Raw genomic sequence first — 26913 nt, 5'->3', positions numbered from 1 at the left:
GTCTCCTTCCAAATATGTGAACGTTTGTCTTCCCAATTTCCTCTCTATGCTAATATCCTGTCTTTCTATCTTCCTCCTTATATTCATCCTGTTTCTTCACTTGGCCCCGCTTTGGAAAGCCTGAATCAGAGATTTTTTTTTCTTTTTGCTTTAAGGATTAGATGTAAAAATAGAGACAATCAGGGAAAGCTTTTCTGAAATTTTGGCTTTGCAGCACACTTGGCTCCATGTCTCAGTGATCAGAGATGTTCAGCGATACTCCTGAACTGCCAATCATCAGACAATCTCTCAACAGGGTAATATGGTAATACTTTAATCAGCTTGTCATCTGTGCCATAACCCTCCTCTTAGAACCCAAGGCTTACCGACTAAAGAAGAGAGAAAATACAATGGAGACTACAAATAAAATGTTTGTAGTCAGTCTGCTGTGCTGTGTATACAAGATTCAACGAGTATTTTCTACTTTTTCTCTCCATGCCAAGGATCTGAAGATTAAGACTCTGAACCAAACCAGGCACATTTTCATTGTACATTTTCATCTCTGACCACAGGAATGAATAAGCTTCTTTCAAGACACACAACTTCAGAAATGAGGAATCAATGAAAATAAAGGGCAAAGGGCACCATCTAGCCTTGGCATCACTCTGTCACATTCCCCAGAGTTCAGCTTCTGAGCATTCTCTTGATAGCCAGATAATTTCTTTCAGGAGTATTATGGCAGGCTTTGAGACTGGATTTTACTGCCCCCCTCCTCATTCATGTGGCAAATTAATTTTTTTTTGCCAGTCCTGGGTTTGAGCTCAGGGCCTGAGCACTGTCCTTGGAATTTCTCAAGGCTAGAGCTCTACCACTTGAGCCTCAGCACCACTTCTGGCTTTTTTTCTACATATGTGGTACCTAGGAATTGAACCCGTGTCTTCGTGCATGCTAGGCAAGCACTCTACCACTAGGCCAAACTCCCGGCCCATGCAAATTAATTTTTAAAAACTCAATTTTTCTGTTTCCTGCAAACCTTGTTCTTATTGTAAATTGACTCCAGGACTAAACTCTTGGTAACAGGAATATTTTCTTTTTTGTTGTTCTGACTATGTGTTTATTTTTTATTGTAATTAATAGAAGGGTTACAGTTATATTTGCCAGATAGAAGGTGTATTACTTCACAAACATTTATACCCATTCTCATGTTGTTGTCCCCATTTCCCTCCCCCTACTCTTTCCCCTCCTCTTGTTTTTCCCCCTTCCCTTTCCTATTTCAAATAAACACATAAATGTATATACAATATACAAGATAACAAGGTAAGATACTGTAACAATAACAGGAATATTTTCTTATTCCAACACTAACTACAACCACTGAGCAGGGAAGATTATGCCCATAGGCATGGTAGGTTCATCTGTCTTCCCTAAAACTTCATCATTCTTTTAAGAAAGACTGCTTAGGAGTACTGAGAAATGTGTGTATCAGTCTCCCTCACTGTAGGGCCAGACTGCCAAGGGAGCTACTCACAGATCCTATCCCAGATATCTAACTAGAACTGCCACTTTCTCTTGCTTGGGGGCATAGTTCTCTGGAATGGGCCTGGCTCCGGCCCTGGCCAGGAGGGTGGGACAGGCAAGAGTGATAATGCATGCTAATTAGCACTGTGCAGAGCTGTCATCAGGCTCCCAGAAGCCACATGGCCCCAACCTGTTTTGGGGATGGCACACCAAATTCAAACCAGCTGGCCTTTGTTTGGAAATGCTCTGGGAGGGTCCCGACCCTTCGTGGATAAAAGGCTGGTATTTCCATACCCTGAGACTTCATTAAGACATGAAGATTTTTCTATAAACAACATGTAGCATTGTGACAGATTTGACTTTTCACTTCAGAGTTCACATGCCAGAGAGAGAGAGAGAGAGTAGGAGTGTAGGAACAGGTATGAACTTATGGTCTTTCTTTATATTAGACTGTGTCCATCTAGTGTCTCCCTGTTTAAAGTTCTTCCATGATCACTTGCCTTTTGTATAAAATCTCAGCTCTTTCCCATACTCTGACATGCCTGTCCTATTTCTGCCTTCTATTCAACTCTTTTATGCTAGCCATTGTGTACATTTCCCAAAAGGGCCTGATTCTTTCTCATCTTGGGCCACTGTATACCCCTCATTTTGCCCCACAAGTTCTTGGTACCTCCTCTGAGATGCAACTGTGCTCATCTTCCAGCTCTCGGCACACCTGGCTTGGGTTATCTATTTATTTTTTTGGCTGCCATGTGGTGTTCTTGGACTTAATGTTGGGCTGTTCACTCTCATCTTCCAAGCCATACTTTCAGGGCCTTCTTCATCTTGTTACCCCCTGATCCTGCTCTGCTGGAGGCTCTGCTAAGAGCTTGAGTGTAGGGCTCCCTCCTGGGATACAGACCTAATTTCTATTCGCCTTCCTTTCTACATCTTTCTATACCTTTTTAACCTACAATAAAGCCTATAGACTCCATTGAACAATATAGCCATGCCCTGAATTTCAGGCCAAACTGACATTCTCATCTTCAGGACAGTAGTGTGCTTAGAACTTTTTTTTTTTTTTGGTCAGTCCTGGGCTTGAGCTCAGGGCCTAAGCACTGTCCTTGGACTTTCTCAAGGCTAGAGCTCTGCCACTTGAGCCTCAGCACCACTTCGGGCTTTTTTCTATGTATGTGGTACTGAGGAATCAAACCTGGATCTTTGTGTATGCTAGGCAAGCACTCTACCAGTAGGCCAAACTCCCTTCTCCTATGCTTAGAACTTCTACTGTTACTGAAAAAAAAAATCTACTCAGCATGTACAAAAGACAATTCTGATAGTCCCATGAAGGTTTGAGCTGGAATTTTGGGGATGGGATGGAGGTGAGATTGGGGTAGGCGGCTGAGACAAAAACAAAAGGTGTAAAAGAAGTTACACTATTTGAGTTCTCATATTTCTGGAATTTTTCACATTAATATATACTTTTGTATCATCCAAAGTATTTACTTGAAAACTTATAAACTAATTCTAACTTCCATATATAAGGGAAACCATGCATCCTCTGGCCTGAATTACTTCACTTAACCTGCTTTTTCCAATCTTTCCATTTCTTTACAGATTATAAAATATCATATATTCTAATCAATGAGTAAAATTCCATTGTGTATATATAATATATATATATATGTAGAGAGAGAGAGAGTAGTTGTTGTTGTTGATGTTGGACATGGGGCTTGAACTCTAGGCCTGGGCACTGTCCCTGAGCTCTTTAACTCAAGGCTACCTCTCTACTCCTGGAGCCACAGTGCCACTTCTGGTTTTCTAGTGGCTAATTGGAATTAAGAGTCTCATGGACTTTAGTGCCGGGGCTGGCTTTGAACTGTGATTCTCAGATCTCGGCCCTCTGAGTAGCTAGGATTACAGGCATGAACTACAGCGCCTGGCTATAACAAATATTCTTAACTACTTAGTCTACTAAGGGGCATCTGGGCTAAAGTCAAAGTTCAATTAAAAAAAGGAGATGGGGTGGTCACGGGGAGAGAGTTAGAGGAATGAAGAGGAGAAAGATTGGTGAATGCAGTCAAGAATTCAGTGTAGATCCTACAAAATTAAGAAAAGTGAGGGAAGGGATGGGTTGGGCAAAGTTGCTGAAAGGGAGATATTGATCAAGATGCATTCATAAACTACTTCATTACATAGCAACTCCATTGTACAAATACTTAAAGATAATTTTTTTTAAAAAAAAAGTACAGAAGAGACTCATAGCCTGGGTTTTCTTCCTATGTTTTCCACTAGAGGCCAGGGAAAACCTAGATCTCAGAGTATGTATTCTCCATCTGCCTCCCCATGTCTTTTACATCGTCACTCCTCACCTCATGTTATGCTGTAGTGAATGAAACAAGCATATCAAGGATTTAGCAAATTTTATGGTACTTGGTAAAACTCAAACATTAGTCACAATTACTATTGTTAACATGGCAAAAATGAGATTGCCTTTTACTTGTGTGGCTTATAGTTTTTTCCTTTGGAAATTAGCTCTTTAATATGAAAAAAAAGAGAATAAAAAATGGCTTGGGGAAAGAACTCTCATTTTTGTTTTTAAAGGCTAGGAGGCTTTCTTCCAAAGGCTTAACAGATTTCCTCTGAGGAGGAAGATGGGTTGTTTGTTTCTGGTTAATTTAAATTTACCTCTTTTTTCGCAGCTGTTTTCTCACAAAAACTTACTAACCATGGAGTAAGTGGTAGTAAGGATGAGATCTAACACTTGGAAAAGGAAATAAGAAGACTTCAGTTAGAGGGCAAGAAAGCCTGGCATGTACATGCTTCCCATTGTAGAGGCTCCTTTGTGTCACTAAACTGAGTATTCTCCTGGCTTTTGGCAGGATTTTTCACCCAGATCTCCACTTTGGCTGATGTACAAGAAAATGTCATGGAATATCTGCATGTTCTCAGCCGCCCCAAAGTCATCGACCAAGAGCATGACGTTGTGTGGACCGAAGCATACATTGACAGCACCGTGAGTCCACGGGGCCCCTGCGGGAAGTCTGGGTTTCCCCCCATTCTGCAGGGTCTCTAGAAACAAATGATTGTATCGTTCATCAACATTACGTTTGATAAATCTTGGTTATAACTTGTTATACGCCTAGTTGTCAAGCCAGGTTGCTAAAAGTATCTGAGAATGATGTGTGCTTCTGAAAGGTGTCTGGTCAACACAGAACATTCCTTATTTGCTTATGTCTTCTTTGGTGACACCCTCCTCTCCCCAAATATGTTCAGATCCAGTGAAAGAATAAACATGTACATAGTCTCAGCTCTGGCCACCAGGGTGGTCCAGTCTTGGTGATGAATCTTAGGTCTCTCTTGATGTGACTAAAGTTCGTCCCTGCTAACAAACTGGAAGCTCCACAGAGGCTGCAGTGGTTCCTTCTTCTCAGATAAGTGGCAGCATGCTCGAATGGAGGTTCTAAAGGTACTGTTGTGTGGACTCTGGTCATGGCCCCATGCAAAGTTGGATTCCAGCCTGTGAGGCTGAAAGAGCCTAAGAGGAGAGGCTTTGCCAATCATCTAGTAATGGCTACATGGCCGCATTTCTTCTGTAATTTCAGGATGATTTTTCCTGGTGATAATGAGTCTGATGGGAGTAGTGTGTTTCATTTATTGATTATAATGTTCTCTCAGGAACTCTCTTCTGTCACTTTTGTTGGGATTCACATCACATTAATCACTGTAACACAGACACAGCTGTGCTCTGGAGTGCTCTTGATGGCTGTGGAGGGCCAGCTTTCATCTCCCAGGGCTCTCCTGTTACTACTGCCTTTCTGGCAGCTGTAGGCACATGCTGGAACATGTGGAACGACATGGGAAACCAGGCTGGGAGACACCTCTACACCATCCAGACCACAGTAGCTCACTCTAGGCTAAGTCTCCTGGTCCAGAAGGGATCTACCACTCCAGGAAGTGACCAAAATATTCACAGGTATGAATTTTTTTTTTTTGCCAGGCCTGGGACTTGAAGTCAGGGCCTGGATTGAGGCATTGGGGCTTTCTCAAGGCTAGTGTTGTACTGTTTGAGCCACAAGACCACGTCTGGCTTTTTCTGTGTATGTGTTTGCGAGGAATTGAGCCAAGGGCTTCATGCATGCTAGGCAAGCACTCTACCACTAGGCTACACTCTGGGTCCTTCTATTGCTTTGGTTTTTATACTCATGTATTAATGGTAATGACAATTACTGTGACCATCTCTATCTCTGATGCTGTCTCTATCACTCCTCTCAGCCTGTGCTGAGCTACAGTAGCTACAATGTGAGCCCTGTCCCCAGTGCTTCTTGCTTTTCTAGCATAGTTTCTTGTACTTTTGATTAGGTTGACTGAACTTTCACCTGTTTCCTTTCCTCCATCTCCCAAGTAGGTAGAGCTATAGGGGTATGATGTCACACGCAGCTCCATATCCTCTTCCAATGTGTGGTTCACTGAGGCAGAAAAACTGGGAGTGAAGAGGAGAATATTGCTGGTGATGCTGAAGTAACTAAAGTATTCAATGGTTTGGTATACAACCCCCAAATGGCAAGTTTGAAGTCATTTTTTAAAAAATTTCTTCTTTTATTTTTCCAGTCTTGGGGCTGGAACTTGGAGCCTGAGCATTGTCCCTGGACTTTCTCTAGGCTAGTGCTCTACCACTTGAGCCACAGCACCATTTCTGGCTTTTTCTATATATGTGGTACCAAGGAATCGAACCCAGGACTTCATGCATGCCAGGCAAGCGTTCAACCACTAGGCCACACTCCCAGCCCCAATTTTTTTAGTTTCGTCAACAGGAAGAATAGAAGAATGAACAATCTCAAAGCACTATTCTAGAACTTGAATGAATATGAATAAAAGTTTTAAATCAAGGAGCAAATATATTTATGGGGATTTAATGTATGAGAAGGTTATAGCTAACCTATAGCTAACCATGGGTGGGCTTTGCAATAAATGCCTTTTTAAAAAGCAAGTGACCACTATTCACAACATATTCAAGAGAGAAAGGGGATCAGAGATCTAAACTGTTGAAAAGAAATTATTGCCTCTAGAAAACAAAAACTGAGTAAGTTTCTCTAAGGCTTGAAAAGGCTTTCTAACTTCAAAATCCAAAGCCAAAAAAGACAAAGATTAATTTTAATTACAGTAGGAACAAATCTCAAAACAATGATAAATCAAACACAAACACAAAATACCATAAGCAAAGTCAAAAGAGAGAAAATATTCACAGCATATAGTACATTGAGGAGTTAATGAGTCAAAAACTTTTAAAATCAAGAAGAAACTTCCAAATTTTTATAGAAAAGAAAGATTTAAAACATAGACAATTCACAAAATGGCAAAAACATCTTGAGCATATGAGAAAAAAATACAGCTTCACTGATAGAGACAAAAATGCAAATTAGAATGAGCAGGCATTTTGCCTTCTTCATTGTGTTGGAAATTAAAAGCTTAGCCATGTACTGTGTTGGTAAAGCTGTGGGAAAGGGCAGCTCAGCTGGAGTTGAAGAATGTAGAGTGGAGTGTCTCTAGGGAGAAGCTATATTTGCATTTACCCTTTGCCCCCACAATCCTATTTGGAATTCTAGAAAGTTAATTCTCTCTCTCTCTCTCTCCCTCCCTCCCTCCCTCCCTCCCTCCCTCCCTCCCTCCCTCCCTCCCTCTCTCTCTCTCTCTCTCTCTCTCTCTCTCTCTCTCTCTCTCTCTCTCTCTCTCTCTCTCATAAAAATTCCTTGATTATTTCTTCTTTGGATAATTGAAGAACAATTGAGAACAAATGGTGTCAATTCCCTAAGGAATTAACCTTGAAGATGTACCTCCAATAATACCGAAATGCAAGTGCACCATTTATTCACTGCAGGAATGCTTTTAATTCCTTCCTCCCTTCCTCTCTTTGTATTTTTCTTTCTATCATTTTGTGTGTGTGTGTGTGTGTGTGTGTGTGTGTGTGTGTGTGTGTGTGTGTGTGTGTTTAAGTGCGCATGTGTGCATGTGTGCCAACTTTCACATGGCATTTTCACTCAAGATCACTACTTTACCACTTGAGTCATACCTCCAAATCTAGCTTTTTGCTGGTTAATTGGAGATAAAATGTCTCACAGACTTTTCTATTCCAGCTAGCTTCAAACCTCAGTTTTCATATCCCAGCCTCCTGAGTAGCTAGGATGATAGGCAGGAGCCACAAGGGTGCAACAATAGATATAATTTGAAAACATTGCCCAAATATATAAAAGAATGACTGGTATATGGAACGTACACCCAGTTGAGTCAGTGTGAGCATCAAGAGTGAGGATATATCCTTAGTAAAATTAACAAACTGCAAAAGTAAGTATAACAGACTACCTTTTTTGTGAAAAAGATGAATGAGATGTTGGTTTTGCTATTTTTTACAGGAAGTAATAAGAATAGAATGGAATTGGTTGCCTACAAAAGGTATGAGGAAATACAGAAGAGAATGGAAATGACAAATATCTGAGTATACATTTTTTACATAGTTCTGACTTGAAAGTTTGTGTTCTATGTATTCAAACATTAAATTAAATCAACAAAAATGAAGGAAAATCTAAAAGTAAATCTAAATCTGATCAAACAAATTCAATTACATTTTAATTAAATAACAAAGTTCCTCAGAAAGTGAGAAAACAAAACTAAATTTTTGAATTAGTCTTTGATTTAGTATTAAATTTTGAACAAAATATTTCCACTATATACCTCCTTGGTCGATGGAACATAAACAGCTTCAACTAAATTTGTCCTGATTTGTAAATATATATATATATATATATATGTATATATATATATCAGTTCTGAATGCAGTTTGTGCCCATGTATTGATTACATGTATAAATGGGTCAAGAGAAGATATCTGTGGGATTATAATAGATCAAAGGCATCAGAATAAAATTCCAAATCTGCTACTGAAAGAGGTCAGGAGTGTTGGCACCATATCGCATTGAACCCATACAAGATCCAGATCCTCCTCTAATGAAAAGAGCTAGGATTAAAGAAACCACTTATTACAAGTTTGGAGTAGATTAAAATATCCACTCTCACAAAAATGCGTGTAATATTTTGTACTGAAAATTAAGGAAGTACTGTAAAGAATCATGTGGTCATATTAAAAGGACACGAAGACTGAGACACTAATGTGTCTCAACAATCAAATCTGTGACATTCCAAACTTCAAGGTAAAGAATGACGATAAGAATGGAATATAAGCTGGTAAAGCAAAATCCACATGTCATCACTGATAATGAATTAACAAATCTTGGAAAGGATAAACTAAGAGGAGAATTAGTGGAAAGTGAAATGTATGATGTCATACTAAATGAGAAATGTAGAGGGAAGTAACAGAGAGAAAATGGACCATTTTAGTTTAGGATAACTACAAAGTACCTTGGAAAGGTTGTAAATGAATCGTAAATCTAGGGAGGATGTTTGATGATAAGCAGGATATTTTTATTGTCTCAAAGTGCTTCTGAAAAGGAGTTTTTTATTGTTGTTGTTTCTTTATTGTTGTTGTTTTTGCCAGTCCTGGCACTTGAACTCAGGGCCTGGGCACTGTCCTTGGGCTTTCTCAAGGCTACAGCTCTATCACTTCAGCCACAGCACCACTTCCACCACTTCCAGCTTTTTCTGTGTATGTGTTACCAAGGAATCAAACCTGGGTCTTCCTGCATGCTAGGCAAGCACTCTACCAATAAGCCAAACTCCTGGCTCAAGTTTTTTTTTTTTTTCTAAATTAGTTGTGAGTGTATACATCATCTTATGTTCTTCATGGAGAGAGTTTCTCAGTAACATCTTGAGTGGATATCGAAATAAACAGTATTGAGAGGCAAATGGACACGGGAAGGATGTGCTGCTCATATGGAGTGTTCTTATTGGTGAAACACAAGCTGATGCACGTTTGTGAACCCAAGCTTGTGAAGTGAATGAAGTTTGCATGAACAAATTGCTTTTCTAGAAATAATGTTAATCATTTAAATCAGTTATTATATTAGCTTCCTAAGTACATATACACATAGATTTTATGTATTGCGGGAAATTAATAGAGAGAGACAGAAAGACAGAACCCACTGGTACACAAGCTTTTCCACTTCAAAATCCTTGAAGCTGATGGTCTAGGGATAAATTTGTAGATGAGGTTTCAGAAGAAAGGCCTTTTTCATGCTTTCAATGAAATTAATACATCTATATACAGTTTTATAATCTGGCAATATGAGAGAAGACATACCTTGTTTTTTTCAGAGTTTTTTGAGGCACATAATGCCAATCTAGGATCGGGTTGTTCCTGAAATAATAGCTCAATTACTTTGCTTTGCTTCCCAACCTTCTACTGCTGTGGTGTGTGTGTGTGTATGTGTGTGTGTGTGTGTGTGTGTGTGTGTGTATGTGTGTGTGTGTGTGTGTGTGCGTGTGTGTGTGTGTGCATGTGCGTGTGTGTGTTTGTGTTTGCGTGCTTGCTGCTCCTCAGACTTGAACTCAGGGCCTGGGCACTGACCTTGGCCTTTCTCAAAGCTAGTGCTCTACCACTTGAGCCACAGCACCACTTCCAGCTTTTTCTGTGTATGTGGTACTGAGGAATCAAATCCAGAGCTTCGAGCATGCTAGGAAAGCATTCTACTAGGCCATACTCCCAGCCCCTGTTGTGTATTTTTTAATTGAACTGATGAGCCGTTGGATAGAATATTCTGAGGATCTTTCCCATTTAGACAGTGTTGAGAAGCCTGTCAGGTTAGTGCCATGTGGAAGAATACCTCTTCATGTTTAGTAGCCCTGAGGGTGAGGGGAAGACTGCTGATTCCTCAACAGGTACCCATTTGTGTAGGGTCAAAATATAATACAGACATTTATAATCTGCTTTGTTAAATAGCAACTCCTTTTATAACTACTTAAAGATAATAATGAGAAGAATATTTTAAAAAAATTCAACTGAGTCCTGGTGGCTCACACCTATGGTTCTAGCTACTCAGGTGGCTGAGGTCTAAGGATCCTGGTTTGAAACTGGGTGGGGTAGAAAAGCCCATGAGAGATTTTTCTAATTAACAGAATTTATGTCAGAGGGGTTGTAGTTACATAAGATAATGAGCACATTTCTTGTCCAACTTTTTACAACTTCCCTTGTTTTCTCTCACTTTCCCTCCCCCACACCAAGTTGTGAAATTCATTTTCCAATATAGTGTCTTGTGAGTTTTGCTATTTCATTGGTTTGCCCTTTGCCTTTATTCTTTAATTTTTTTCTTTTGCCAGTCCTGGGCTTGAGCTCAGGGCCTAAGCACTGTCCTTTTGCTTTCTCAAGGCGAGAGCTCTACCATTTCAGCCATGGCACCATTTCCAGCTTTTTCTATGTATGTGGTACCAAGGAATCGAACCTGAGTCTTAATGCATGCTAGGCAATCACTCTGCCACTAGGCCAGACTCCCAGCCCTACCCTTTGCCTATATCTCACCACTTTGTTATTCCCTTTTTCTTCTCCAAATCAAATATATATATACATATATATACATATACATATATACAAAACATAGGGTACCAAATCCAAATACAGTGACAATAGGGAACAAAATAAAGGGGGTGAAGGAGATGAAAGAAGAAAGGAATAATTTCACACAGTGCATTAAAAAAATGAAAGCAAAGAAAAAAACCTTCTTGCTTTCATATCTTTTTTCCATATATTTTAATTGTAATTAATAGAAGGGTTACATTATATACACAAGATAGAAGGTGCATTACTTCAAAACATTGATAACCTTTCTCATGTCTTGGTCCCTATTTTCCTCCCCCTACCCCCACGTCTCATCTTGTTTTCCCCCCATCCCTATCCTATTTCAAATAACAATATAAACATATATACAATATATCAGATAACAAGGTAAAATGCTATAACAATATGAGATAGCCAAGGGACAGCAAAAGAGATGAGAAATTACATAGTACATTAAGGACAACAATCAATCATTATATGGCTTTTATTTCTATATCCTGGAGGTCCTTTCATTTAGTATCACACTATATGCCTTATGTATCTAGGTTTTGCTCTATTGTAAATCGCTGCTAGGAGAGCCCAAGGTTTCTACTGATTATGACAAATGAGGGAAACCATTGAGCCTAAGTTCCTTTGAGTCTGGCTTACTTTACTTAATATGATTTTTTTCTAAGTCTTTCCATTTCCTAACAAATGGGGCAATATCATTCTTTCTGACAGCAGCATAGAATTCCATTGTGTACAAATACCACATCTTGTTGATCCACTCATCAACTGAGGGGCATCTGGGTTAGTTCCATATCTTTGCTATGGTAAATAGTGCTGCAATGAACATCATTGTGCCAGTGGATTTAGTATGTCCTTGTTTAAGGATGATTGGGTAAATGCCAAGTAGTGGAATTGCTGGGTAATAGGGGAGTTCTTTGATTAGTCTCTTGAACCACCATACTGTTTTCCATAGTGGTTGAATGAGTTTGCACTCCCACCAACAGTGTAGCAGTGATCCCTCCTGGCCACATCCCCTCCAGCATCTTTTGTTATTAGATTTCTTGATCATGGCCATTCTCACTGGAGAAAGGTGGAATCTTAGAGTTGTTTTGATTTGCATTTCTTTTATGTTGAGCATTTCTTCATGTGTCTATAGGCCATTCTTATTTCTTCTTCAGAGAAGAATCTCTTTAAGTCTTTGGCCCATCTTTTAATGGGATGGTTGTTTCTTTGGAGATTAGTTTTGGAGTGATTCAATTTTTTGAGCTGTTGATATATTTTAGATATGAGGCCTTTGTCTGTTGTATGGTTAGTGAAGATCTTCTCCCACCCTGTAGGCTTTCTAGTTAATTTGTTAGCTATGTCCTTTGCCATACAGATGTTCTGCAGTTTAATGCAATCACACATATCCAGACTTTCTCTGATTTGTTGTGTTTCTTGGTCCTTATTAAGAAAGTTTTAACATGTGCCAGGGAAACCTAGTGTATCTCCTGTTCCTTCTTGTGAAGTTTTCAGGGTATCTGATTTTACCTCGAGGTTTTTGATCCATTTGGAGTTAATCCTGGTACAGGGTGACAAAAAAGGATCCAACGTTAGTTTTCTGCAGGTGCTTAACCAGTTCTGCCAGCACCACTTGTTGAAGTGGCTGTCTTTCTTCCACTATATTTTTTTGGCTCCCATATCAAAAATTAGGTGGCTATAGGTCTATGGGTTAATATCTGGGTCTTCAGTTCTAGTCCATTGTTTCAGGTCTGTTCTTGTGCCAGTACCAAGCTGTTTTGGTCACTATAGCTCTGTAATAGAGTCTAAAGTTTGGTATTGAAATTCCTCCTGCGCTATTCTTTCTGCTAAGAATTGGTTTTGCTATACAGGGTCTTTTATTATTCCATATGAAATTTTGGATTGCCTCATATTTCTTTAAAAAATGACATTGGGATATTGATCAGTATTGCATTGAATTTGTAGATAGCCCTTGGCAAGATTGCCATTTTTCTGATGTTAATTCTTCCAATCTAGGAACATGGGAGGTTTTTCCATTTCCTCAGTTTTGCTTTAATTTCCTTTTTCAGGGTTTTAAAGTTTTCATCAAAAGGTCCTTTACATGTTAATTCCTATGTACATTATTTTCTTTGCGGCTATTGCAAAAGGAGTTTCTTTCCTGATTATTGCCTCGTTCCTCTCATTGTTGGCATAGAGGAAGGCAGTTGATTTTTGAGGGTTAATTTTATACCCTGCTACCTTTCCAAAGTTTTGAATTAGCTCAAGGAGCTTGGGAGTGGAGTGTATAGGGTTCTTTAAATACAGAATCATGTCATCTGCAAAGAGGGAAAGTTTTACTTCCTCTTTCCCTACTTGGATCCCCTTTATGCTTGCTTCTTGCCTTATTGCATTGGCTAGGAATTCTAATACTATGTTAAAGAGGAGTGGAGAGAGTGGGCATCCTTGTCTCGTTCCTGATTTTAGAGGGAATGGCTTTAGATTTTCACCATTAAGTATAATACTATCTGTGGGTTTGTCATACACAGCCTTTATTACATTGAGAATGTTCCATGGATTCCAAGTTTCTTCAGAGCTTTTAACATAAAGGGGTGTTGGATCTTGTCAAATGCCTTTTCTGCATCTATTGAGACAATCATGTGATTCTTGTCCTTGCTCCTGTTGATGTGTTGAATTATATTGATTGACTTGCATATGTTGAACCAGCTTTGCATCCCTGTGATGAATCCTGTTTGATCATAGTGTATATTTTTTTGATAAGTTGCTGAAGACGGTTGGCCAGTATTTTGTTGAGAAGTTTTGCATCAATATTCATCAAAGAAATGGGTCTATAGTTCTCTTTCTTTGATGAATCTCTGTCTGGTTGTGGGATGAGGGTTGTAGTGGCTTCGTAGAATGAGTTTGGCAGAGCCTTCGTTTTCAATTTCGTTGAAGAGCTTGAAGAGTATTGGTGGGACCTCTGCTTTGAAGACCTTATAGAATTCAGCTGTGAATCCATTTGACCCTGGGTTTTCTTGGATGGAAGGACTCTTATTGCCATTTCTATTTCAGTGCTTGAAATAGGTCTGTTTAGTTGGATTAGGTCTTCTTGGTTCAGTGTGGGTATGTTAACAATGGCTAGAAATTCATCCATCTCTTCTAGATTCTCAAATTTGTTGGCATAAAGGTTTGAAAAATATTCCCTTATGATGCTCTGGATCTTGGTAGTTTCTGTCATGATATTACCATTCTCGTCTGTGATTTTGTTTGTTTGCATGTGCTCCCTTATTTTTTTGGTAAGATTTGCTAAGGGTCTGTCAATTTTGTTAATGTTTTCAAAGAACCAACTCCTTGTTTTGTTGATTCTTTCCATAGTTTTTTTTTGGACTCCAATTCTATTAATTCTGCTTTGATTTTAAAAATTTTCTTCCTTCTACTGGGATTAGGGTTGGTTTGTTACTGTTTTTTCAAGAGCTTACGGTGCGACATTAAATAGTTGATTTGCGATTTTTCCAATTTTTTAATGTAAGTATTCAGCACTATAAACTTTCCTTTGAGTACTGCTGTGGCTGTGTCCCAAAGGAGCTGATATTTTGTGTTCTCCTTTTTGTTAAATTTCATAAACTGTTGAATTTCTGTTCTGATCTCCTTGATAATCCATTGATGATTCAACAATGTGGTGTTCAATCTCCATGAGTTACAGGGTTTTCATTGGTGGAGATTGGTGTTCAGTTCCAATTTGATGCCCTTGTGGTCTGAGAGAATGCAGGGTATAATTTCAGTGTTTCTGAATCTGCCCAGGTTTGTTTTATGCCCTAAAATGTGGTCTATTTTGGAAAATATTCCATGTGCTGGTGAAAAAAACGTATATTGTGATGTTGCTGGGTGGAATAATAAATATGCAGATGGCTGTTAGATCTAGTTGGTCTATACAGTTGTTCAATTCTGAGGTTTTTCTGTTGAATTTTTGCCTGATTAATCTGTCCATAGGTTGGAGTGGTGTGTTAAAGTCACCAACAATCACTGTGTTTTGATCTATGTGTGATTTTAGTGAAAGTAAAGTTTGTTTGATGATGTTTGGTGTTCCGGGATTAGGTATATAGAAATTTAGGATGGTTATGTCCTCCTGGAGGAGAGATCCCTTTATTAGTATGTAATAACCTTGTTTGTCTTTTCACACTAATTTTAGTTTGATGTCTATTTTATCTGATACGAGGATGGCAATTCCAGCCTGTTTATGGGGGCCGTTAGCTTGATAAACTTAATTCCAACTTCTCACTTTCAAAAAATGGTTGTTTTGGTCGGGGCAAGATGTGTGTCCTGAAGACAACAGAAAGATGGATCTTGCTTTTTGATCCAACTAGACATTCTATGCTGTTTAATTGGAGAGTTAAATCCATTGATATTGAGAGTTAAGGCCTGTGGCTTGACAGTTCTTGCTGTACTTAGCTGGTATGATTTTTAGGTCCCATTTCTTTGTCAGTATCACTTTTGTGTTCGTTTTCAATGTGTAGAACATCTTTGATAATTTTCTGTAATGCTGATTTGGTTGTTACATAATGATGCAACTTTTCCTTGGATTGGAAGGTTTTATTGTTCCCTCAGTTATGAATGAAAGCTTAGCTGGGTATAGTATTCTTGGTTGGTAGTTATTTGTCTGAAGGGCATGACATATATCCTTCCAATCTCTTCTTGCTTGCATGGTCTCTGCTGAGAAATCTGGGGTTATTCTGATTTGTTTTCCTTTGTAGGTGATTGTTCTCTTCTCCCTGGATGCTTTTAGGATCCTTTCTTTGGTCTCTATTGATCCTGTATGGATTATAATGTGGTGGGATGTCCTTTTCTGGTCAGGTCTGTTTGGTGTTCTAAAAGCTTCTTGTAGCTGGATGGGCCTGCCTTTCTGGATATTTGGGAAGTTCTCTGAGATGATTCCCTGAAGTATATTTCCAATACCATACCATGGACTCCTTTCTCCAGGCCCTCCTCAATACCATTTAGCCTTAAATTAGGCTTCCTAATTATATCTTGGAACTCTTGAAACATTCTCTCATATTTCCTAGATTTGGTTTAACTCATTTTCTGTTATTTTTCTATAGCAACTAGATTATCTTCAACCCCGGAGTTTCTTTCTTCTGCATTGTCTAACCTGCTATCAATACTTTCTACTTTGTTCTTCATCTCCTTTTCTTCCAATTGCTCATTTTTTATTCCTTGCATCTCTTGCTTTAGATCATGTATGGACTTCTTTAACTCCTTGATTTCCATTTGAGTGGTTAGCTCATCAGCTTCACTCTCATTGGACATTTTTTGGCGTTCGGTCAGCTTTTTGTTTGTGGATTCTATGAATTCATCCATTTTTTTTTGTCTAGTTTCCTCATGTTCATGTAAATCCTTTATTATGGCCTCCTTTATGGCTTCCTCACGTTCATGTATCATCTTTATGATTTCATCTCGCTTAGATATGGCTTTCTCACGTATCTCTTTCTTTATGTTTTCAAACTTTTCTTTAATCATATTTATCCATTGCATTTGTGTAGCAAACTCTCATCTAGTTTTGTCTTTGACTGCTCCATTGCCTGGTTATATTGGGTGGGAGATGCTTTTCCTTGGTTTGCCTTTTTTCTTGAGTTTCTTGTTCTGTCCATTTCAAAATAGGAGCAAGATTAATACTGTGCAATATTACAGTTTTTAGGATATAATCAACCTAGTGTTCTTGAGCTGGCCGGACAATAGAAGTTCACAATTTTAGATTGGTATTACTCTCTTTCTCTTTTTGTGCACTTACAGACAAATCTAATACAACCACCAATCACCATTTTATGACCCCCCCAAAAAAACCTCATGATCCAATTTCTATGGTAGTTAAGTCTCTGGACCTACAGTATAATTGAACACCTAGATATACAGTATTGCTCAACAACCATCAACTGTACATCCATGCATTATAAAAGTTGAAGGATGAACAGGGGACCAGAGATAGAAAAATAGTATTAAAGACAAGAGGGGAGGTAAGAAAAGAGTAATGTATGAGTGTAAGATAAATATAGTAATGAAGGAAAGGGATAGCGTAAGGATAATTGACCTCAGGTGATAGAAAGGTAAAATAGTTGAGTACAAAATTTAGAAAAAATAAGATAAAACTTACAAAAATAAGAAGAGTAATAGAATATATAAAGAAAAGAGGAAGGAATATATAGGAGTGATCAATGATAAAAATTTTTCTAGAAATTAAAAATAATCAACAACAAAAAAGAAAAACAAGAAAATGGTGGGAGGAGATCCCACATTATTGTGAGTTCTTAAACAAGAAATACTAGGGTTAAGAATCTACAGATTGAAAAGCAGGTGACTGTATCAATAAAAATATAATTTGTAACCAGTCTATACCCAGTGTTGTCACTATGTGTCTTTAGGAATGACTACAATGTCAGAAGGAAAGCTGGGAGAGGGGGAAATGGAAAGAATCATAACATTAAAATAAAGGTGGAGGTAAAATGGCAAAAAAAAAAAGAAGAACACATAAAAATGCAAATGGAAAAAGGTAGTAAAAAAAAAGGGGGTATTCTTCAGTTTGTTTTTTTGGGGGGGGGCAGGGTAGGAAACTGTGTCTCCACTAAATTCGGGATCCAAACTCTGTAAAAAGTCTTTTTCTCCTGCGATTTGGCTTTGTAGTTTTTCTGATCAGTTTGCTTGATTGGGCAGAAAAAAAAAAAAGCCAGTGGAGCCGCCAATGGCTTTGTCTGCCAGGAATGCAGCCCTACCCAGGAGGAGGAACTTCCGCTAGCATGGGGGTAGACGTCTGGCTGAGCTGCCTCTGGGAAATCCTTTGCCCTTTTGAATGATGGCACTGCCAGCACCACTTCTCAGGCTCCATTTGGTTTGGCAGGGTCTTTGCCAGCAGTCAAGATGGCACTACTCTTGGCTGGTGGGGGGGAGGGGATTTCTTCCCAATGGCTTTCCGCAAGCAGAAGTGGAAAATTCTCCAAGGAGGTACTCACAAATTGCTGGGTTTTCTGGTTCCGTGAAGCTGGCGGTCTGCGCCATGGCCGGGCGATGGCTCTGGGCTCGCGCAGGCTCTGTCTGGCTGTGTCTGGAGCCAGCAGGTCTGAGCTGCTGAGAAGCCCTGTCTGCTCAGGTTCAGGAGGGAGGCTTTGTTTCAGCGGTGGCTCCGAGCTTCTGGCTGCTCCATGCTGTCTTCTTGCTCTGGTTTCCTGCCTTTCTCCTCTCTGACTGAGATCTCTGTGGTGCTAAAGCTTACTTAGGATCCATCTTTAAGTCTAAACTTTCCTCTACAATGCTTGAATGGGTATCTTGGCAAGAGCTCAGAAAGACTCACACTGAACCACCGCCATCTTCCCTTTTCTCTCTCTGCTTTCATATCTTGAAGTTCATTTCAATTAGTATCATTTTATATTGTGTTATATACATAGTTATTGAGCTATTGTGATTCTCTGCTAGGTCTCTCCTAGACATGTGCTCATCCCAACAAACAAACTACTCAGAAAGCTGTAAGTGGCCCTTTGGCTCAAGTGATAGAGTGCTAGTCTTGAGCAAAAGACCCTCTGGTACAGTGCCCATGCTTTGAGTTCAAGCCTTAGTATGAGAGGGGGTGGGGAGGGAAGGAAGTAGTTCAGGTCCTGAATTTACCTATAGAGTCTTATTTTCTGAGTTAAGATCACTGACTTTGAAACCACTAAAAAGGTAAAATATAAGGGCAACAATTTTGTATTTATAACTTCTGTAATGATTAATCTTGATTGGATTGAGAAATGCTTAGGAGATTAGTAAAGCTTGTATCTGGGTGTATTTGTGAGGATTTTCCAGAGACAATTAGATCACATGAGCTCTGACCTAATAAATAGTTAAATATACTGATAGACTCAGAATTTGAGTAGACTATTGAGAAGTGGTAGAACTATGGAAGGCAGGGTTCTTGCTGGAGGAAGTGTACATCCATATTCAAACATAAAACCTTCAATTGTCAGATAAAACCTCTATTCAGAATTTTTAAAAAGCAATTTAGTTTTGACTTGCCTATCTATTCCAAACTAGTTGTGCTGAAGTTTTGTTAACATCCATAAATGCTGCTTTCCTAACTTATAAAAGGAAAATTCCAGGTTGATGATAAGCATTAAATATCTGTGGATGGAGAGAATGTAGTAAATACAGCCTATTCTCAATGCCCAGTCTCCGGAAATCTGATGTAAATTCATTTCCTTGGCTGTAGAAAGTCTTCTGAAAAATACATTCCATTCTTTGTGCTTTGTCTTCCATGGGAACTAGAATATGGACTTCCCCAGAGTGGAATTTTGTACTTCAATATGATGAGTAGCATGTAAGCACTGTGCATCTAGAGGTTTTCTTCTATGGTTTGGAATTCATTTGCATGTTGAAGGTTAGGTAGTAGTGTCTAGTTCTGGTCCATAGGGAAGACGAGGGAGTTTGCTTACACCAAGAAGAATGAAAAAGGGCACTTTCTATATTGCTTGAGGAAAGGAAACTATCACACCAACTCTCCTAATTATTACCTGCCTTCGTTCCCTCCCTTTGCTCTAGAATTGTGCCTGTTGCTGTCAACATACCAGTGCCTTGGCTTGAAGGCCATTCTGGTACACAAAACACAGATCTGTGCCTTCCCTGAGTTGTAAGTTTACTGGAATGGAGATACCCTCATTCCCATACCTATTGATATAAGTTTTGATTTTATCATGGTTGTGTACATTACTATCTCAACCAGTAAGTGCAATCTTAAAGATATGGGACTGGCTTGGCAAGAACTCTAAGAAATATTGCTAGAAATGTGTTAACTATGGACAGATCAATTGTAAAATGACTGTGGATAAAAATTCTTCTGTTCAGAGAAAATTGTCACTTAGAATTGATAGCCTCCCCCCACTTCTTCCTCTTTCCACCATATTGCTTTCTTTTCTTTTCTCTTTCAGCCACTCAGCATTATCTAAGTAGCAGTGTTAGTTTTCTATTTCTGGATAACAAATGCACAAACAGTGTCTTCAAACCTCATGGAGAGTCATCTCAAGATTTCCAGGGGTCAAGAGTCTCAGTGCAGGTTACCTGGGTGCTTGACTCCTGGCTTACAAGACTGTGGTTCACTGTTCCTGCTCTTCAGTTACATCCTCAGTTCAAGTTCTTCTGTTAAATTCATTTAGGTTGTACACAACTCAGTTTCTTGTAGGATTACAGTCTAATTTTCTTGTTCCAGAGGTAATATTCAAAGTTCTGGACTTCCTTACCATGTGGCCAGAATATGTAGCACACAATGCTGTCTGTTTACTTCCAGAATGATTCTTTGGATTTTTTTGTTTGCCTTCTGAAGTCTTCTCAAATTAGGTCAGGCCCATCAGGTAGATCTCCCTTTTAATTAATTCAAGGTCAGTTGATTTGTAATCAATCAAGCAGTAATTCATTATACGCAGACTGGAGGTTTTTGTTGGGGAAAATTTTTAGTTTTCAATTCAGGGGATTAAATTCACATTCTCATGCTTATTGAGAAAGCACTTTACCATTTAGAGCCATGTCCCTCAACTCTTTCTGCTTTTATTTAGTTTCTGAGATAGTCTCTTTAGCTTTGCCTTGATGAGTCTCAAACTGGAGATTGTCCTGCCTCTGCCTCCATCTCCCAATTATCTGGGTTTGCAGGTGTAGACTACCATGCCTGGTGAGTGGTGGGGGGCAGGGGGGAATAATATTGTTAGCCATCTGAGAATGCTGGCTACTACAGCAGCCTCTGTCCATATACTCCATGTCTGAGTGGGAAAATAAAGCCATGCCTCCTCCTGAAAGCTCCCTGGCTAGAGACTGTTTTAAGGCTGTTCTTCAAAATAGGTTTTCTGAAATCTGGTATGAAAGTAACTTTGATGTTACAAGACCTGTGACCGTGCTGATTTATATGATTTCTATCAAATACTACAGAAATAGGCATTTGCTGATTATCTCTTAAATCTGGACAGTTAATCCTATGTTTGCTTAATATAGTCTTACGTCTTTTTTCTCCTTAATTATCTGGGTAGTTAAGGCCAAAGGAATCCCTGCTTGCTTGACTCATCAGTTATTATGGCTAAAGACCCAGCAGCAACAAATATAATTATATGATTGATTTAATGCATAAATGAATAGCTTCAAAATGATCTGTGAATTTGGTACTTTGATTTATACCATTGTGGGTTCAAGATAAAAGTTGAATTGTGAACAGAAGGTGAGATTGGATTCTTACACACAAGGGCCAAAGGCTGCATTTGACCAAGCCTGGTTCTAGAAAGAGAAAGATATAACTTCCTTTCAAGATCCTTTCTCCTAGCCTGTTGTTACCACTCTGATTACATATTCTGTTTCTGGATTGGCTGTTTTATTCAATTTGCTTTCCCAGTGAAGAACAAGTAAATTAATCTATGTTAACAGCATTAATTACATTTAATCTAATAAGATCTCATGTATTAATTGGCAAAATAGCAAACACCAGAATTCAGACATTTGTAGGCTTTTCATTTGAATAGAGGTCATGCATAGTCATTATCTCTTAGGTACAGAGTAAAGAATCATTAACACTGGAATTTGTTCCATTTTGTAAGCAAATGACTTGTGCATTGCAGTTGGGTCTTAATCAGTTTAGGAATGCTCACTGTGTAGGGTAGAGGCTGTATCAAGACTGAGAAAGCATCCGCATTCCTGATCAGTCTCCTTGGGGGAGTTTGCACAGACCACAGGTGACACACAGAAGGGAAGCAAAGAAATCTCCTAGAAACAGTGGGGATGTGACCATTTAAAATAATGAGAATTCATTACTAAGCCCTCCTACCCCTCCTATTTGCTGGTAATGCAGTTCAGTAGGCAATTTGTAGGAACTTGCAAACCAATTTAGTTGTATCTGCAAATTGGACGTATATTCCTCTTCCCACCCCCCACTAAGTCCAACTTGTAGAAAACACTCTACATTTGATAAGTTGCACATTTAGTTTCGCTTTCCCATGCAGGAATGGCATCTAGGACACTTAGGAGTTCTTTGGTCGATTGCTTTAAGCTACAACCTCTTACTGCCTAAAAGCAATTATTAGCGAGGTAAAGCATTGTAAGGAAGTTGTTGAAGCTTAGAAACTGAATTTACAGTATTTTCCCAAGACAGTGCTGCATATCAAAGAAGTTCCTATCATCAGATCAAAAAGATACACGTAAAGAGAAACATAAACTGTCCTGCTGGGCTGTGGAACAGAAACTGCCATCTGCATTAGTTGGCATGGAGGAAACAGATTACATTGGGACCTCTATTTCATAGCAGATGGGTTCATTAAATTTAATGGCCTCCAGAGCCTTTAGAAACCGTGTTAAAAACATGTGGAGCATGCTGTGACACTTCGCTTCTGGCCCCACAGTCATTATAACACTGGCACAGACTATAAATATTATAGTACTTTATTTCCATTGAAACAGATTACTATTATAATTATTTTTTTGCCTGGAGATGCTGATGTTAAAGTATGAGTGCATTCCAGATTTGGGGTACCATTTATATCCATCTAAATATTGCCCCATACAGGAAGGGTTAACAATATTCAAGAAGTAATGTACTCACTACCTTCCAAATGTAACTGTAACCCCTCTATATATCACCCTGACAATAAAATGAAATTTAAAAAATAAATATTTCCCTCTTCCATACAATGACACATTTTCCTATTAAATAGTTTTAGTGATTGTTTCTTTCCTGAGTTAAAACTTTTATTTATTTATTAATGTTTATGTTATAAAACTATGGTATAAAATTATCTTTAGAAAATTTTTCTAGCACTGTAGGCAGACAACTGTCCTCACCTAGTAGAAAAGCTTAGAGTGGAATATGTAAGAGATTTTTAGATTTAAGGTTTTATTGTTTCTGCCTTTATGGTTCATTGTTTTGTATCTGTCTAGAATGAAAGACCAAAGTTAAAAAAAAAACAAAAACAAAAGACTAAAAAGCAAAACTCAAAAAGACAATATGTTACCTCTTAGAACTAGGGTGTCTATGTATTTCTGTCGAAGCAAGTCTTGAATGTAGTCATGTTATATGGGAACTCAGTCACAAGAAACAGAAAAGCCACATTTTGAGAGATCAAATTGAGAGTCTTTATTAGTCAGCAACTACAGGTGGATTGTTGTCACAAAGACCTGCAGCCCCTCAAATACACCTAACACTGTTAGAAAACTGAGCCATGAGAACAGCAGATGAAAGAAAGAGCAGGAAAACAATACCAACAAACCAGATCAACTCCAATGGAGAGCTGAAGTGGGAACTTGTCTGTAGAGGCCAAAACCAATCCATGCCCAAGATCATATGTCATAGTATGGCATTTATTGTGGTACCATAATTTAAATCAATAAAGTATTTATCTTATCAAATCTTCTTATATGCTTGATATATGCATACATAGAAGCAAGCCTGTTCCTACTCTATCCTCTGCCCTTTTTTGTCCTTGACTGTGCCTCTCTTCCCTAGACCATACTTGCTGCCCAGTTGTGGCAGCTCCTCTTCCTTATACCTTCTGATAGCTGAGGGACACATTTTGGAACTTAAAGCTAAATATGTACTACATTTTCCCCTTTCATAATGCAGATATTTGGCAATTTAGCTTTTTAGAGTAGATGCTCATGCTTTGACATGGTTTAGACTAGAATGAACACATTCCTGTTATTACCAGCATGAAGAACAATTAAAATAATCCTAGAGAATCAGCCTGTGGTTTGATATCAGCTGCCAGTTTCTCTTCTCATGTGGTCTGGAGGATTTTTTTTCCATGTGAACAACTTAATTCTCCTAGTCCCTAGGAATTGATGCACCAAATATAAATGTATCATCTAGGATACCGTAATTCAACTATATCACAGATAAGAATTTTTCACCTGTCTTGGGCTTGTTTCTTGAACTACTCCTTTGAGTTTTCCTACCTTCATGGCTTTTTATAACTATTTGTGAGTGGTATGGCAGTTTTCTCTTGATGATTCATATTCCTGATAGGTATCCAAACCAAACATTACATTTAGTGCCAGCTCCTCAGGGAAAATTCTCTCTTGTTCTGAACAAAGAAAGGAAGAGCATGAATCATAGCTTATTCAGATGAAAGAACATGTTTACAAATCATTTTCCATTAATTTAATCAAAGAATCTGGAACATCAATATGAATATGCTTTTAAAATACTTTTATTATCTTTCAGTATTGGTACAAAAGAGTTACCTGTTTTAGGGCATTGGAAAAAAAACTAGCAAGAATCATGATTATTGATTTCTCTCCTGAAGTTTTCAAATGAAAGATAAGCTGAGATGAAGTTGGGATAGGATGATCATTGCAATCAGTTTATTTCTTACTTAGCCTACTTGTGCAACAGCACTGACACTCATGTAATGGGTCTTTTCTTTGGAAAAGACCCTAGCAGAATTATATATGGCTGATGGATATAATGGGCATATAGGGATTCTTTGAAAACAGTTCTGCCTTCTTTTTGCCTTTTCTGGCTTACAGTGTACTCTTAAATATATAGCCTCTAACTCTCTTTCAATGGAAAACTAAGTCTCCTTATTCACCAATCTTTCATTTCAGAGTATCAGCTATGCTGTTGTTTAGGTGCTTGGATTCCCTAAAATTTCAACCTGCCTTCTGCTTATAGATATGCTTCTCTTCCTCCTCAGTTGAAAAGCCACCTTCCACCTCTGCTCCTGTCCTAGGAGAAGTCCTTGTCCATGCTCCACCTGTTAGCTAAAATGGCATTTCTCATGTTCTCAGTGGCTTTTCATCTCAGGCTTTCCTCACAGAAATTGTGATCATTTAGAATTATTTTAATCAATTACTTTGACTTTTTCTCTTCTGAAAATTCTTTTTTTCCATTTTATACAAAAGTGAGGACTGGAATTAAAGTCTGTGTTATAGCTCTATAACACAGAACTATGCTGAGCACGTGCTTGGAGCCTAATATTAACCCAGACAGACTTGTTCTTCATCATACCAGCTGTCTCTATTTACTACTCCCTACAGCTTATTTCTCTCACTCTGTATCACTCTTCTCCTATAATTGTATATGAAAACCTAAGCATTAGAGAAGTCATAGGAACAATGGCTAAAATATAGATGCTGGTACAGGGAATACTGTTCAAATCATTGTCTCCCGAAGTCATTTGTCATGTTGGTCTTTCCTTTTGGAAACCAGGATGCATAGTCAAGTTCAGGTCTGAAGCAACCAGTTTGTATAAATGCCAAATTCACTGATTTTGGATGGAAGGCCTGGGAAAATCAGAATGAACCAGATTTCTACAATGTTCCTTTACTTTGCATGTTGCTAAATGCAATATATTGGGGAAAGGGTTGATTGCTTAAGGCATATTGTTTACACTGTAGTTCTTGGTCTGATGGAAAAGTTCCTAATGGTGGTTTACTCACTAAAGATATGGTTTGTAGATAAGGTGTAGAAGGTGATTTTTTTTTGTAGGGCATCATCATAATTTAGGTGGACTCCAATGAAACTTGATATTGGGAGAGGCTAGAAAAAATGCTTAGGTTTACCAAGCTTCTTTAGCATCAGCACTCAGCTCTCCATCAAAATATAAATGCTATCTGCTTTTAATTACTGTCCTTATTCAGGCCAAGCTAATGACACTGGGCCAGCTTAGATAGGAAATTTCCCAGAAATCCTGATATCATGATATAATGGTAATATGTTTCCTGAAGAGAATGCTAAGAAATCCTTAATTAATTAGCATCTTGACTTTTGCAATAGAATACTAAGGAAATAAGGGGCAGGGGATGAAATCATAGATTCTTGGCAGCTGTTTGCCATCACAGTGCCTGACAATCTGCTTCTTATTTAGTCTTCTGTTAAGGAATAGCATTGAATTTTCTAGAAATATTGATCATTGCATGAGAGTCCATATGAACCAGGATTATTTTGTTCAAAACTTATTTTTAAAAATGTGGTACATATATTCAATGGCATTCCATATAGCCACCAGGCAAGATAAAATAATGGCATTCCCTGGGAAGTGGATGAAACTAGAGAAAATCATGTTGAGTGAGATAAACCAAGACAAAGGAATAAAAGGCACATGATCTCCTTGATATGTGGATATTAGATCTAAACCATACAAGAACGATGACTCAATACTCAGGTACTCAAGGTCATTGACATGAACTTGGAGATATAAATATAACTATATAGACATATAAATCTACAATGGGATATAGATTCTGTAGACATATTAATATGTCGATATGTAGCTATGACATACAAACTCTCAACTTAATTTTAATTTTGTTCTTAAATTTATGAGCCAATTATTGCATATATAGATTACATTCTTGCATATTTCTTTGTTAAACTTGACATTTGAAAGATAATATAACAAAATCAGTGTTAATAAAATCTTTTAATGAAAAAAAACTTAGTTTTTAAAGTAACATTAGTATTTTCCTATTAAAAAGTGTGGGTCCTTTTTTTTAAAAAAATTTTTAACTCAAATTACTGTGGTTTTGTTAAGCATAGATTACCAAAAGGTTAAAATAATCTTAATTTTAACTATTAATATTATTAAAAACAGATTTCACAACCATGAACAACTGAAGGCAAACAAGAGCAGACTTGGAAAAGAACAGTAGTGGCTGAGAATGTAGAAACGCGTCAGTGAGTGTTGCTGCATGGCCACAAAGCATCCACTGACAGAGGCTTGTGCTTTGTTGGCAGAGCTATGCATTTTTGTAAGGTCTAGTGACTTTCCCAGACTTCATGGAATCTAGATCAAATGTGTCCATTTCTCATTTCTCTTGCTATGATAATCCAACATAAGGCTTTTAGGATGTCCTGACTGAATGGCCGTCTTATTGAACTAGATGATCCCTTGTCTGTAGCTGGTCAGCAAACAGCCGGGACCACTTTTTGGCATTACTTTTGCAGGGACACATGTGGATCCAGATGTAGGATTAACTAGTTTATATTAAGT

The 26913-nt window shown here is 38.3% G+C and overlaps 1 protein-coding gene across 2 annotated transcripts in view; it reads left to right on the top strand.

Annotated features, from left to right (window-relative positions):
• Positions 1-26913, top strand: part of Cacna2d3 (calcium voltage-gated channel auxiliary subunit alpha2delta 3) — an 846818-nt gene that overhangs the window by 539597 nt on the left and 280308 nt on the right. For both annotated transcript variants that reach the window (XM_090320869.1, XM_090320861.1), the window contains exon 13: positions 4359-4492. In XM_090320869.1, coding sequence (XP_090176995.1) covers positions 4359-4492 — 134 coding nt within the window. The remainder of the gene's footprint in view (positions 1-4358; positions 4493-26913) is intronic.

Source organism: Megascapheus bottae, chromosome 2 (assembly GCF_031878675.1).
Source record: "Megascapheus bottae isolate mThoBot1 chromosome 2, mThoBot2.hap1, whole genome shotgun sequence".
Lineage (NCBI taxonomy): Eukaryota > Metazoa > Chordata > Mammalia > Rodentia > Geomyidae > Megascapheus > Megascapheus bottae.
This window is presented reverse-complemented; position numbering and strand designations above follow the sequence as displayed.